Consider the following 15,511-nt stretch of genomic DNA (forward strand, 5'->3'; position numbering starts at 1 on the left):
TGGGGATGGGAGGCGTGACTAGAGATAAAGTTATCAAATCACGACGAAGATTCGTCACAAAATATAAACGAATTTTCAAATAGCACTTCGTCAAGCTGAGCTCTTAAACATACGCGCTTTCTCTGCGATTTGTCAAAAGTACAATGGATTCGTACGAAAGTGTATTACTTGTCAAGTCTGAAGTATTTGTGTTTAAAATACCTCCAAGGTCAACGAATAGGGGTTATCGGTATGATTGATTCTTTTTGATAATATTTTCTACAGAAATATTTAATCTTCGTGTAAGAATAGTGCATAAAAATGTATGGTTATATATAATATTTCTTACACTATTGTCAAGAGAACTTAATACCGTGTATTTTTCATTACTCTCAATTTCATACGATTAATACATCAGCAAAAGTTATACCGGAAATTAATGAAAGAATGACATATTATTGTTACATCTGGAACACAATGCAGTCAAATTTTAATCTGTGTAATACTTTGTAGACTTTCAGAAGAATTTAACTCTAAATTATTACAATCTTATAATTTTTCGAAATTTTTGATAAATTTTACATATCTTAAAATAATATACCTTATTTTAATTCCATTAAACGAGAAAATGTATTTATCTTGAAACAGCATAAAAAGTATTATTTTCCTTTAGAATAATATGAAGAACAAAGTATACATCTATTATTATTTATATTTTGATGTAGAAGATAACAATTGACTTTGTGTATTTTTATAGAGCAGCTGATTGGAATCTTGACGAACCATCATGGACTGGTCGTATGCGTCTTGTATCCCAAGGAGATTCAATAACTATAAAGCTTGAAGATAAGGTGACTGGGGATTTATTTGCAGAATGTCCAATTGAACAATATCCAGGAATTTCAGTTGAATCAGTCACAGATTCTTCTCGTTATTTTGTTTTGAGAATTCAAAATGAAAATGGACGATCAGCCTTTATTGGTGTTGGATTTTTGGACAGATCGGATAGTTTTGATTTAAATGTTGCACTTCAAGATCATTTTAAATGGCTTAAAAATCAAGAACAGATAGAAAAGGAAAAAGATAAACCAAAACAAGAGTTGGATCTTAGATTCAAAGAAGGAGAGACAATAAAAATCAATATGAAAATTACTGTAAGATCATTTAATTATAATACGAATATAAGTACATAATATATTTATATATATAAGTATTCAAATGCTATGATTAAAGAAAAAATAATATAGTTAATTCTGTTATATAGAAAAAAGATGGCAGTGAAGTTTCTTCTAAAGCAAAGCAACGTACCACTCCAGGTATAGGTTTACCTCCTCCACCAGGTGGTGTAAAAATTGCGCCGCCACCTGCAAAAACACCAACATCATCACCCGCACATAAACCTGTTCAGAGTCAAAATCAAACAACAAGTTCAGAGTGGGGAGAATTTGCTAGTGCATCGCAACAACCTCCAGCTCAACAATCACCGACAGTAGGCAATGCCAGTTGGGTGCAATTTTAACTTCTTACAAATTGTATTAAAATTTAGTCTAGCTGTGCTGTAGAATTGTAGGCTATGCATACATATATTAATTTGTATGTTACTGTGTGCACATGTATTTTCACATGTATGCATATAGATATCTTTTAAGGGTAATTATTGACAAAGATGTTTCTATGTATATAGTAAATTAAGTACAATATTTTTAGAACATAACTTTTACTGTATTATAACATAATATTTATAAATTTTTATAAATTTCTGTTTTGATTCAGTTGCAAAATTAGTTGAATAGAATGGATTTACATGTATGAATTAAAAATCTGATACATGTTCTCATTTAAATAGAAGAACATACAAAAATAATTGAAAGCCTGAAAACTTTTTATTCAAGATTTAGAACATATTTGTCTATCAAAATTGTTACTGTTTTGTTTTACATCAAGTTGAAATAAGGGATTTATCACAGCATTATAATTTAACTTTTGCTTCTTGCCAGTTGTTACTACTTGTATTAGTAGTAAAAAAGATGTACATACAATTACAATTCTCATTTAAATAAATTATAACAAAAATGAGTGTAATACTCATATTTTTTATATAAGTAGGTATGAGATAAGTTTAGTGCCTTATACAGATTTGTCTTTAAAAGTTGAGTAACCTGAATTATAAAAGCAGGCAATGAACACACTGAATGAATAAAAAGTAATACAAGTTTATGATACTCAAACATAAGATTCTATTAGTAATACAAATTTTGATTATTAGCACAGTATTAAACATAAAATTCAATGCAAATGGTCACAGTATTTTCTATTACATGGATACATTCTTTGTTAAAACCCTTAAAGGAATATAAATTACATATGGTGTATGCAATTTTCTGCAGTATGCAGTCTTAGTTAATATTCGTTTCCGGTGTTTGTACATAAAACAAAAATTAAAGAGGCTAATGCTGAGATAAGGCCTAATTCTATGGGTGTTTAAAATTGTTAAATTAGGTTTGAATTTTTTATCAATTTTTCGATTGATTTTGCAGGTTTAAAATAAGATTTTGTCATTTTTGTTCTACTACCCAGTTATACCATCAAATATAAGATTTTTGTATTGTATTTTCGTATTTTTAAGAATACTTTAAAAGCTTCTTTTACACGGGTATAAATTTCAATTAAATATTTGTTTAATTAATGAATATTTAGAAAAAAGCTTGTAAAAATTATGTGCTAAAATGCATAAAAAATAAACATAGGTAAAACACTGTTGTTTTACATTTAAAGATATTGTTATATAAATACTAAGAAAAAATATTATTATTGTATTCAATGAACATAGAGAATAATCTATATTCAAAATAATGAAAGAATAAATTTGTTACATATCTTTATTTGCAAAAGGAAGTTAAATGTTTCATGTATATATTAAAAATAATTATCTAAAAATGATATTAAATCATGAATTGCATGACTGTAAATTATATACAGATGTAAAAGTTAGATCTTCTCTCGTGAATAGAATAAGTGAAGGAATTACTTATTTACTTTAGTGTCATTGTACATTGTAAATGATGCTAAGTAATGTTGTTAATAATATCTATGTTAATAATTAGCATAACGATGAAAATATGTTGTAATTCCACAATTACATTCCGTTCTTAACTTATAAAGAAATTATTACATGGTGCGCGCGTGCGCGAACACAAACACACACACTATACACATAGTGCAGTTTTTCTTGTCGCGGTAAATGAAAAATGCTGTTGTTTTGTATTGTATATTTTCATTTGTAGATATAATAAATTGCATAATTATTAATACACTAAATAATTATTAAAAATCATATTACAAATAATACTTTGTAGACAGATAAATGATAACAGCAGCTGAAAATTTTAGTCTATCACAAGATTATTAATTTTCTTAGTAAATAATCAACAACGTTTATTACGAGTAACGTTAAGCCGTAGACTGCGCATAGCCATAGCGCGACTAAAATGACGTGGCACTGGACGTTGAAGTTGTCCATTAACTAGACTAGAATCTTCGTCACATTCCACATTGCTCAGAACTACTAAAAGTACTCCAAGCACCTGCAAGATCAAATATATTATATTAATCATATACAATTGTTTTAATGTGAAGTACAGTAATATCTATAAAAAAATGTATTTTTTGTTCCTTATCTTACATACCAAACATATGATTATCAGTAATGTATAGATATGTATACTAGCAGCTGGAAGTGACTCTACTTCTCTTAAAGCTTCAGCTGCTTCAGAGAGGTCTGGTTTTAAATCCAGAGCATGTCGAAAGTGTATAGCTGCTTCTTGATAATGACCATATGCCTATGAAAAATAAAATGACAAACAATGTGAAAATTAAGACAAGGATACATTTAATGACTTAATGACTTAATGACTTAATGATACAATTCCAGTATTTCTCAATTCATTTTATTTTTTTACATAAAGAAATGATGTACATATAAAATATAAGCATAAAACAGCATATGTTACATTCTTCTAAAAATGAAAGCAATATAGTACAATATATAGTAAAACATATTGCTAGTAGTATAAAACAAAATATATTACTAAAATTTAGAATTACCTTGAATATTTGTCCAAGTGTAAGATATTGTTCCCATGCATTCCGATCTGGAGGTTGTAATTCTAAAGAACGCCTTGCTAAATACGTTGCATCATCCAAATATTGTTGAACCAATAATACTCTAGCCAAATTTAATAAAACTTCTGCATTATGTGGTGATACAGCAAGTGCTCTTCGAAAACACTCAATTGATCTTCTTGCATCTCCTTTTATACGCCAAAAATTTCCTATCTGATTATAAAGTTGAACAGATTTTGGTTTCTATGGAAAAATTTAATAAAATATATTGTATGCCTGTACATTTATATCATTGTTGCAAGCACATAATATTTTCTAATAGCTATGCTGTACCTCTCGTTTAGCTTTTATCAATCGTTTCTCTAACAGATCAATATCAATATCCATAGTTTTGCCACCATTCTTCTTAAACATGAGTATAACATTAGGTTCTGGAACCAGTGGATGTTTATCCCTATTTGCAACTCCAACCAAGTTATCATAATAAGTACAATTAACAGGCTTTCCACAGTCTAGGATTACGTCCTCACATTGTTGACCAGAAGTACACATGACTTGCTCGCCTGATACTTGAGATGATAGAGGAAAGGACTCAGTAGCATTTGGTGTATCCTTCAACACGTATGACGAGAATCGTCTGCCAAGGGGACCAAAGTTAGGGCTTTTTTAACGCTGAAAGAACAGTAAGCCACACACAAATACTAACTACAGGAAGAAAAAGAAAATTATGTTGGATTAATTGTAACAATTATTCAGAACAAAATCTAGAATATTCCAAAACATAATCATCATTAAATAAAATGAAACAATAAGTAGGTAGATTTCACTGTATTTTTTAGATTAACTACAAATTATCATATATTTGCATAATTTATGTAAATTGCTTTTGATATTTTTATTTAATTATGTTCTTAAGAATTTAAAGATTTAATATATTTTTATTTCTCATAATTTACAAAAAAAAAAACATACACGTCATTGCTGAACATGCATAATAACTAAATAATGAGTGTACACATACATTTGAAGTAAACAATGATTCAACTTTAAACCATGCAATATTGACTAAATCTTGCATCTACAAGTATAATGACCTTTCCCATAATGTTTAAATAAATTAATAACAAAAAAGTATAAAACTACTGTAGCATATTGTCCAACATAAGAAGCAAGTTTAAATATCATTTAATGCTCTTTAGTTTAAAAGAGTACCAACAGTATTAGACATTAAATATCTTACTTGAAAACAGTACAGAGAGAATGTAAAATCATTAAAAACTTTTTAATATTTCAATAGTTTACATACTGCATTGTCGCAGAATTGTGTCTTATTCTGATATTGGAACTTCATAACAGTTATTCAACAGGAAATATAAATAAATCAAGTTTAATACAGTAAATTCTGGAAATTTAGATCACAGAGCAATAAACACCAGTGATCTATTTTGTTCAACAAATCTTGCATGATATCAATATAGTATTTTAAGAGAAGACGTGCCTCTTCACTCTTACCCAGAATTAACCAGATTTGAATAGTTTCTTACCGTTCATGGTTTCCAGAAAGAACATTTTTGCAGTCTTGACAGTAAGGTTTCTCGTGTTTTTCAAAAACAGCAGTTCTACTCCACGTTTGTCCATTACCGACGGTGATGCTACTCGCGAGGATATCGAAAATAGGATCATCCTCAACAGTACTCACAAAATCTGTTGTCTTGACAACTTTGTCAGCACTGAGCCTCCACGAAGTCCTTGAGTTTGTCAGTTTTGCTTGGAGTATCAAAAAGCAAAACAAATAGCTGACGACACGACCGTCGACCCCAACAACTTGCATTCTCCCGCTTCACGAAAACCGATGGAACACGTTACTAACTCAGAAAAATCGTCTGCTCTTACTAAAGAAAGATGATTTAGATTTTTATTCAGATGACTCTTTTCTCTAGGGACTATGAAACCAACTGCCAACGTTTCTAATTCACTCAATAGTGAGTTTAGCAATGTCTCCAGAAATGTCAAATACCTTGCTTTCCGTTGTTTGGTTAAAACTTAATGTTAATTATTACGATTTATTTTTGAGAAATAGATTTTTATAGTTGTTAAAATTATAGGAAAAGTAAAAAGAATTAACAAAATATATGCGAATGTAATTGTTTAAAAAAACAGCTATTTTTAAGCTAGTGTTCATTTATGGACATGAATTCATGCCGCGAGAGGAGTGTACGTCACTCGATAATTATTATTTATCTATGAAATTACCAGCTCCGGTTACTTTTTTCCTTTGTGACACAATCTTAGTCTCTTGTGTATAACAACTATGCAACGTAATTGCCACGACAAAGCAACCTTAATTTTTTGAAACAGCAAACTTATGTATAACAAATCGTATGAATCGGTATAAAATAACAGTGCTCTCTTAATAGCTCATTATATATAAAGATTAAAATATCAATTTCTTCTCTACATCTATAATACTTATTAAATATATTCCATTGCATTTAAAAAATCAGTTTTAATAGATGCAATATTTTGTATATAATAGTTCAATAACATATGTATGTACCAATACTGTTCAACATAAGTGTCCCTCATGCACATATTTTTCTTTCAATTGGGCTTGTGCAAAACAGCATACCTATTATTATCAAAGAAACTGTGCCAAGCCAACCTAGTATCTCTGCTTTAAGAAAATTAATAACAAATGCAAAACATACAATATTTAAAAATATAAAGAATGTACAGTATACAGCAAAATTGACTAAGTTGTCATTTTCCATACACGAAAATGGCAGTATAAGAGTATAAAGATTTGCTGTATTCGGATGTCGGTTGCATTTTTTTTGTAGTTTAAGGTATTATACTCTACTATATAATCTTTATATTTTAAAATATTGTAATATATGCTGCATAATCTACACATATTAATAATTTTTATATATTTGTTAAGTCTATTCAGTAATTTCACATCTTCAAAGGAAATATATATTCTTATAAGGTATATTTAAAATTTGTCCGAATAATGAAAAACAACAAAAGTGGCATTTAGATTTTCAGATGGAGTACAACTGGAATAAGATGATGATCACAGATTGCTTGTATAAAATTATCTATTTCTATTTGTACATATTTACATATTTCACAATAAAATAATTAGTATTCTTACCTTAATGTGTTTAAATATACTGACATTCGCTAAACTTAATTCTAAACAGATAATGAAATAAATTTAATAAATAGTAGTTTAATTTCCGAATTCATAACTTATTTTATACTTAGCATATCATAAACTTTCATAATCTAATGCAACTTGTTACAAATATATTATATGTACTAAAATTAATTCTTAAAAACATAAAACAATATATTTAATCAATAATAATTTAATGTTTATTTTAAACTTTAGATATTTCTAAGATATTGACAGAGCATTGTTATTTCATAATTTCTGTGGTCTGTTGTGCATAGATTAAACATGTCAAATTAATTTGCACAGTTATATAGTAAATGGAAGTGACGCTGGGGACTTTCTCCTTACATGGCATGAATCTGTCATGTTGGACACTTGTAGATTACATCAGGATCACTAAAGTAGCGAATTGTTATTAGCACATGGTCCGCATGGATAAACTTCCATTCATAAATATCTGTTTATTAAACCTCGTTTGCTTTATTCGATTAAAAAAGAAATTAGGCACTCGATCTTGTAATAATACGTACATATTAACGTGTTATACTAACAATATAACAACATTGCAATTAACAAATAACAAGTACAGTAGTCGAAATCAAAGATAACGAGAAGAAAATATACGACTATTAATATAGCTAAGATTGATGCTAAATCTAGGGACATTCAGATGTACAGTTAGTTTGGTCCCTAAATCTAGTATGGCGCTTCCGTATCACTCTCTTAGTTAAATATGCTGTCACACTAGATGGCCTATCTTTCTACCAATGGCACTACCTAGCACTAGCCAATGAATTTTTGTACCAAGAATAACTAAGAATATTGAAATTATAGTCAAAAAATATACTGTATCACAGTTAAAAATGTACTCAAAGTTTTAATTAGTTTCATTGAATTGCACAAAATTGTTTTTGAGTAACTATAAGAATGATTAACAATTTATGTTTAATCGTGGAATATATTTAATAAAACTTATAGTTAGTAAATATATAAGAATACGCTACTTTTATATTATAAACAACCAATAAACGTATCAAAAAACAAAAGATCGTTCTTTAATAAAATTGTTTTGTTTAATGGCTGTTAATTTGTTAACAATATAATATATAATTTTTTGAGGATTGTAAGTTGTTGTGACAGTTTATTTATGTGAAAGAATATGTGCGTTCAAATTTTATCGCATTTCAATTAGATAGCACTATTAGTGGATTTAAGTAAGATGGCTGCAGGTCGTCGTTACGGTTATTTTTCCTTACTCTTTTGGTTTCACGGCTGTTGTCAATGGTACTATTCTTTGCACTGTCCTTCAGATTTGTAATGGACTCATGGAACAATCGGTAGTTTAAACTTTTCCATTTAAGAGGAAAGTCACCAACGTCTTCACCAACCCAGATTCAGTATTTTTCTCGACAGACGTTTTGGTTGGTGCAGATGCTAGACATCTTTCCTTTAAATGGAGGTATTAATGTTGTCCGGTGAACGTATTATAGATTGGAGATTTCCCCTAGGCAAAACATGAAAGCGCCATTCTTGGAGCGCGGGGTGGTCACAGCTTAGAAACTTATAACTCCATCTGTGAGACGTGATACACAATGGAATGTTCAATATTACTTGTGTACTAAGGAAATTTATAAGAGATGGAGCTGAATGGAATATTGAAATATTATTAAATAGGTATGTGTATATACAGAGGATATTTTGAATTTGTATATATTCGAAATAACCATTAATATGCCCGATTTTGAGCGTGGAATGGAGACATGCATCGTTATTAAACTTCCGTTTTTCAGCGTTCCGTGAAGTATGCATTGATACTTTTATCAGAAGTTTTGTTACTTCCTTTCCTTCTGTAGCATTCATTTTTTAATATTTAAGTTTAATCAAATTTCAAAGCATTTTTAATAGTGTGTATATGACATTTCTATATATATATATATATATATATATATATATATACACACATCTTACATATACATATATATATAAATATATATACATATTTTCACATATATATTAAATGTATGTATATATATATATATATATGATGTATGTACACAATAATTATATATATGGTATATATATATTTATTTTTGTGCATGTGTGTATATATATGCTAAAGTTTTTTATACTGTCTTACTTTGTTAACTATCTACCATAAGTTTCAGAACCATATTCCTATGTCAATGGACCCTGTTAATACATTATCAGTAGAGTTCCAGATGTAAAACTTTTAATTTGTAGAAACCGATCAGGTTAAGTTATTACTAAGTAAAAGATTGAAGTATAATTTTTCTTGACATGGATTTTGTGGCGCTTGAGTCACAAGTACGAAGAAATTTTGTTCAAGAATGTTAAGTAATATGGTTTAGCCTATCGAATTGTACTTTCAGTTCAAATAATATTTTTTTATAATGTTGTATATATATTGTATAATTAATTGATTTGTAGTGATAAGTAATTTGAAGAGTATGAAATTACTTTTTACTTATATATTTATTAAAAAATAGAAATATTTTTGATTACTTCATTGTATAATTATAGAGGTGAAGGTTGTTATACATTTTTTATTATTTTTATTACAGAATTTGATCCAGTTGGACTATGAGCATAATTATATATAATAAATAGTTACAATTATTTCTATTTGGTAAGCAGATATATTACGGTATGATTCATAAATTTTTTTTTTCAAGTAACAAGATGCTACCATAATTAAAACTAGTAATATGGCAACAAATAAAATTTGTTATATTAAATACCTGCAAACATTATAATTTATATGTCTGTTATATCAGCTGATATAATTGTTATTAATTTTACTAATATTTTTATTTTAAACTTCTTTCTTATTGACTATTATTTTTCTTATAATATAAAACATAATATTAATTGAAAAGAGTTTAATTTTTTAACCTGTTCAAATAATAATTTTTTAAAATAATCCTTTTAAACTGGTAGCTTGTGGATAAATTAATGTATAAATATGAATAAGTATTATAAATAAGTTATAGGTTTAAGACTTTAAGAATGTTTTAAAGTTGATACTCATTAATAATGATTGATTAATGAGGTGAATTATAATTATACTGTTTAGTTTAAATGTGCTAGTATTAATAGAAAATATTAAAAATTTGTTGTGTGCAATAACAGGTTTATGTAAAAAAAACTTATGCTTAGTTAATGTGTATGCTATGTTAATGATGAATAAAATTGCATTTTTATGTATTTATTCATACATATGTTTGAATAAATATATATTTTATATACTGTAAATAATAAATAAACAGTACAATATTGGATAGAAGAGAGTAAGATGAACAGAGTTTTTATAAAATTATGAAAACTTGTTACACATTATTAGTGAGTTCTTTTGAAATAATAACAAAAATTTCTTTTTATTGATAGTATATAATAGAATTAATTATAATGTGCACAGCTAAACAATGGAAGCAGTAAATCAAGAAAAGCAACTTCCTTCTCGGGGTCTGAAGCAAGTGAAGGTAGATAACTGGGGAACTTTCTTTCTCCAACGACTGCAGCAACTTTATTTTGAAGAAGAATTACTTGACCTCACTATTAAATTCCCCACTAGTGATATTACTGTTCAGGTAATAATCTTCAAATTTATACTTTAAGAAATTAAACATAGATTAATTTATAAGCATGTTTTAATAAATGTTACATATATTTTTCTTTATTCAAACTATTAAGATAGTATACTTATGAGAGGAATAAATTTAAAGTAGTTATAACTGCATTTATTCTTTGTCTAATTTTTGTGGTAATAAATAATGTAGTAATTTTTGTAAATATATTAGGCTCATCGTTTAGTCATAACAACGTGCACAGATTATTTCATGCAATTGGAACGTGAACAAAAAGGGAAAGATGAAAATTTTGATGGGGTTATTGTTATGCCCCCAGATATGCCATATGAATGTGTCAAGTCAATTATAAGGTATATTTAGACATAATTTATATAATTTTTGAATGTGCAGCATTTGGAGAAGCAATACATATAAAATGTGTGTGAGTGTATCATTACATTTTTGCAGTTTTATGTACACTGGACAGTTGGAATATTGGACTTCTGAACAACATGCTTTATATCGTACTGCACAGAAAATGAATATGACTGTATTAACTAAGTTGCTTGATGCACAATTTAATACTGCTTCTTTACAAAATGATCAGTCAGTAAAGTGCAATACACGACCAATAATAGCAGTTTCTAAGCCCTCAACATCTAGCACAAAACCAACAACTACTTCCACTTTATCATCAGGACTGTCAAGTCAACCATTACCAGGTAGAAAGTAAGTATACAATTTGTGATCTGATAATCAATTTAAAAAAAAATAGTTTTTGTTTTTGTTCTTGTAAAACAACTACTGTATATGTTTTTGCATTATTTTAAACGAGTTAGAAATAATCATCTTATTAATGTAAACATCTTGTATGTGATTTATTAATATTGCACTATACAAAGTAAGTGCTCGTTATTTCAGACTTCCTATTTGGAAAAGAAAATTAGATGTACCACAGAATACACCATCACTCAGTTATGAAATGCGAACATTCCATGGGATGCCTTCAACAAATAGGCCTACAGAGGTGACTCCTGGACCATCTCGATTCGATCTCCCTGAAGCCGAAGAGTTTGCACTCGGCGTATTTTCGTCATTTGATGATATTACTTACAATACAAAACCAATTGTTCAGGCACCAGATAAATATAAAAGAGATAATTCACCTAGTGGTAAATGTTCACCAGATAGAGACAGTAAAAACGATACAACTGAAGATGAAGAAGATGAAAGTCATATGAATGAAAAGAGTCTGAAAGAAATGAATTCAGACGATGATTGGTCTGTAGCTAGATGTTTCCAAAGGGGCCAAGAAACACAGCCCTCGCCATCAAAGAGAGTACGATTTGATCTTGAAGAGAAAGAAAATATGGAAAAGGGAAAATCATCCTATAGAGCAAATTCGGAAGATTCGATTAATAATCACGCAAAAATCATTCGAGAGGTGTTGAAAAAATACCCTCATTTAGTAAAGAATAATAAAAATATACGTTTAAAGATAATGCAAAAAGAGACAAAATCCTCAGACAGTAATTCAGCATGTAAAACAAAGGTTTCTTATGTGGTTCTAAAATCTGATCACTTGATGTCAAGTAATAATGGTGAAGAAAATGAATCAAAAAGCAATGGAAATGTTGATGGTGGTGAGACTGGTCCTTGGAAATGTAGTAAATGCGACATAGAAGAGGAATACACAAATTATTATATGTACAGAAGACATATGCAAGATGTGCATGAAGAAAAATTCGATCCGAGAGTTTGCGAGCATTGTGGTTACAAAGCGACCAAACGGAATATCTTGATGTATCATCTTTACACAAAACATAATGTGCCTCCTCCAAAAAGCATGTGTTTTCCGAAGTGCCAGGCCTGCTCTTACGTAGCACTTTCGGAGACACTCTTGGTAAGACATCAGATAAATCATAATCATCGTCCAACATCTCGTCAACATTCATCAACGGCCGAAGACATTCAGTGTACGCAGTGTTCACAGACATTTAAAGAAGCTACCGAATTGACTGCGCATGAAATTAATACTGGCCATGGAAATCTGTCGGATGGAAAGGAAAAGGGTCATCGTTGTATTCATTGTGGTAAGGTTTTCGTACGCGTTACAAATTTACAGGTACACCTCGATTGTGTACACAAGGATGTACGAGATTCGGAAACGGTGTCCATGCCGCCGATTTCTTTAGAACCGTCTTCAGAAGCTGAAGCTCTTATTCACGTTGCGAGTGGTATAGCAGCTTCTTTGGGTGTTGGAGACAATGTTTCATCAGAATCTCCGGAAGTTGCCTCGAACGTGTCAGAATACGTCGTGCCGGATATGGAATTAAATGATATGTCACATGAAATGACTTACAGTGCACATGAACTTGATGGGCAACCTATGATTATGCTTATTGATAACGAAAATTATCAGCAGCAGGAAAGTGAACAACAACAGCAATCGCAACCACAACAGTTGAATATTTCTGATAATGAACAGATTGTAATGCAGGGTACAGAAGATGGTATGATTGTTTATATTCATGGAAATGAGGAAGCAGAACGACAAACATATGAGCATTATCAATCAGAAGATCTTACTGAAGAGACTGAAGAAATAGTAGAAGAGGTGGTGGAAGAAGTCGAAGAAAAAGTAATGGAGGAAGAAATGCAAGTAGAACAGTCAGAGATCTTAGAGCAATGTAATGTTGATCAAGTGGAGGAGGTTATACAGTATGTGGAAGAACAGACGGAAATAGTGGAATATGATGAGCATTGTAGTGAACAAAGTAATAGTGCTGATGAACCTCAAGAATCAGTTATGATAATCGAAGAAGAACATGTTGATGAAGGAGAGCAAGATGTTGAGAAGAACGATAAGGAGAATAAAACAACAACCTTTACTGAGTGGGACGAGGACAGTAGAGAATTAGTTGAATCATAAATAACGATATTATTATGGTGAAGCGGTCAGCCAGAAAATCCTAACTCCCGAAGATCTCGAGTTTAAATTCCGTCGTTTATGTCCTCTTTTTCCTAGGCTCCTATACTGGCTTTATTGTTTCTTATTTTCCATCTATTGTCTACAACTAACAAAAGGATATGTTCCAATTGAATTTCATTCTGTTTCTTCAATTGATTTTTGTATAGTAGATAAAGAAAATTGCTTTATACGGATATAAAGAAAATTATGAAGCTTTTATGAAGTGACCCGACTTCTGCAAATTATTTTTGTTGAATTTCTATTTGAACAAAAGTATTTATATATATAGGATAAATCACATAAGATTGAAATCAGAGTTGGGTATTTGAATAATTTCAAATACATCTTTAACGAAATAGTTATCTAAATAAAACTTTTACTCGGATAATCTTTATTTGTTAATCGTAACATTTGACTATCACGAATAAAAAGGTTATCTGGATAAGATTATGAAACATAAATATCAGAAGAAAATATAAATAAATTCTTGAAATATTAATCAATAATTTCATTAAATTAATTTGAATTTTTATGTAAAAATACTAATATGTTGACATTTTCTGGAAGTTGCGAAGATCTTTTTAAAGTAACAATATTTTCTACTCAAAAAAAGAGCAACTGCTAGTATACACTAATGTTTGTGTGCTGGATGAAAAATAAACATTGCAAGGTGAAGCTGTCGGATTTAATATAGAAATTGTAACTAATAATACAAACATAAATAAGATTTTATTTACATGTGAATCTATGAATACGTGCATTACACCGCGTACAGCACATGTTTACCTCTAGTACATAACGAATTGTTTTATTGTTTATATAACGTATAAATATTTATTCATATATCTAAGTTACTTGAATAAATTTTTATCCGGATAAAGTTTTACGTAGATAAATCTCTATTTCTGAGGCACGAATAAATATCTATCTAGATAAAACGTTATTTGTTATTCGTTATTCATTGTCCAGATAAACATGCATCCAACTTTGAAATTGCAAATATTTTGTTTGGTTTTGGTAATACAAAAAATGTAAGGATGGAAATTTTTGATTTGAAAAAACATACAATGTAATGAAAATGACTTTTAATAGAGCCACTATTAACGAGGTTTCAAATATTTTTCAGTTTTTAACACTGTCTTTCAAAATAATAAAACAAATTTCAAACTATGTATGTATTTTTTGTTTTTTGAATGGTAATATGGCTGCCTAGCCATAATAACAGCCCAATTTTAATCATGTTGTTTTATTTCCATATTTTTCAATAAAGTCATACAACATATGTTAAAATGGTCTTATTGTGCTCTATTTGTATGTGCAACAAAAAAAAGACCTTAAGAAAACTTTAAACGACATTGAAATTCCGAAAACTGTTATTTTGAAAAAACAACTGTTATTATGTTATGTTTCCCTTCTAGAATTTTTGTTTTGTATTGCCAAAGTAATACAATATTTGCAAGGTCAATTTTAGGTGACTTATCCTATATATTATATTTAATTTATGAAGTTCTGATTCAATCAGTTACATTTACTGATAGTTGTTTAGGAAGTTTCCGTATTTTCGAAGGAACATGAAATGAAAAGGTAGAAGCCGTGATTTTATGATTAACTCCTAATTGCACATGTTCAATGCGAATATTTGAAATAAAGTGATTTAAAAAATGCTCTTTT

General features: G+C 29.1%; 3 protein-coding genes across 4 annotated transcripts; 2 read left to right on the forward strand and 1 right to left on the reverse strand.

The window, feature by feature from the left end:
* On the forward strand, positions 1–3,639 carry LOC143146555 (NECAP-like protein CG9132). The gene is made up of 3 exons (XM_076310947.1): positions 1–229; positions 737–1,133; positions 1,244–3,639. Exons 1-3 carry the CDS (start codon positions 144–146, stop codon positions 1,496–1,498), a joined length of 738 nt encoding a protein of 245 aa, XP_076167062.1. The 5' UTR covers positions 1–143; the 3' UTR covers positions 1,499–3,639.
* Positions 3,232–6,313, reverse strand: LOC143146554 (uncharacterized). The gene is made up of 5 exons (XM_076310946.1): positions 5,646–6,313; positions 4,435–4,738; positions 4,084–4,344; positions 3,666–3,818; positions 3,232–3,563 (listed from the first exon to the last, which is right to left on the reverse strand). Exons 1-5 carry the CDS (start codon positions 5,930–5,932, stop codon positions 3,405–3,407), a joined length of 1,164 nt encoding a protein of 387 aa, XP_076167061.1. The 5' UTR covers positions 5,933–6,313; the 3' UTR covers positions 3,232–3,404.
* A 2,523-nt stretch (positions 6,314–8,836) lies between these two features.
* Cp190 (centrosome-associated zinc finger protein CP190) lies at positions 8,837–15,504 on the forward strand. Of its 2 annotated transcripts, none has more exons than XM_076311305.1 (6): positions 8,837–8,956; positions 9,865–9,929; positions 10,719–10,890; positions 11,101–11,240; positions 11,338–11,598; positions 11,791–15,504. In XM_076311305.1, the coding sequence occupies exons 3-6, from the start codon at positions 10,726–10,728 to the stop codon at positions 13,799–13,801; spliced, it is 2,577 nt and encodes an 858-aa protein (XP_076167420.1). In that variant the 5' UTR covers positions 8,837–8,956; positions 9,865–9,929; positions 10,719–10,725; the 3' UTR covers positions 13,802–15,504. The 2 variants fall into 2 exon arrangements, with proteins under 2 accessions (XP_076167420.1, XP_076167421.1); XM_076311306.1 differs by having other exon boundaries at positions 8,871–9,083.
* The last annotated feature ends 7 nt before the right edge of the window (positions 15,505–15,511 follow it).

The sequence above is a fragment of the Ptiloglossa arizonensis genome, chromosome 5, assembly GCF_051014685.1.
Source record: "Ptiloglossa arizonensis isolate GNS036 chromosome 5, iyPtiAriz1_principal, whole genome shotgun sequence".
Lineage (NCBI taxonomy): Eukaryota > Metazoa > Arthropoda > Insecta > Hymenoptera > Colletidae > Ptiloglossa > Ptiloglossa arizonensis.

Excerpts from the sequence above, each read along its gene's own strand:
- LOC143146555 (XM_076310947.1), top strand. The coding sequence starts at position 144 with ATGGATTCGTACGAAAGTGTATTACTTGTCAAGTCTGAAGTATTTGTG. Across the intron at positions 230-736 it reads TCAACGAATAGGGGTTATCG|AGCAGCTGATTGGAATCTTG; the intron begins GTATGATTGATT and ends GTATTTTTATAG. Across the intron at positions 1,134-1,243 it reads AAATCAATATGAAAATTACT|AAAAAAGATGGCAGTGAAGT; the intron begins GTAAGATCATTT and ends TCTGTTATATAG.
- LOC143146554 (XM_076310946.1), bottom strand. The coding sequence starts at position 5,932 with ATGCAAGTTGTTGGGGTCGACGGTCGTGTCGTCAGCTATTTGTTTTGC. Across the intron at positions 3,819-4,083 it reads CACTTGGACAAATATTCAAG|GCATATGGTCATTATCAAGA; the intron begins GTAATTCTAAAT and ends TATTTTTCATAG. Across the intron at positions 3,564-3,665 it reads TACTGATAATCATATGTTTG|GTGCTTGGAGTACTTTTAGT; the intron begins GTATGTAAGATA and ends TTGATCTTGCAG.
- Cp190 (XM_076311305.1), top strand. The coding sequence starts at position 10,726 with ATGGAAGCAGTAAATCAAGAAAAGCAACTTCCTTCTCGGGGTCTGAAG. Across the intron at positions 11,241-11,337 it reads TGTGTCAAGTCAATTATAAG|TTTTATGTACACTGGACAGT; the intron begins GTATATTTAGAC and ends ACATTTTTGCAG. Across the intron at positions 11,599-11,790 it reads CAACCATTACCAGGTAGAAA|ACTTCCTATTTGGAAAAGAA; the intron begins GTAAGTATACAA and ends TCGTTATTTCAG.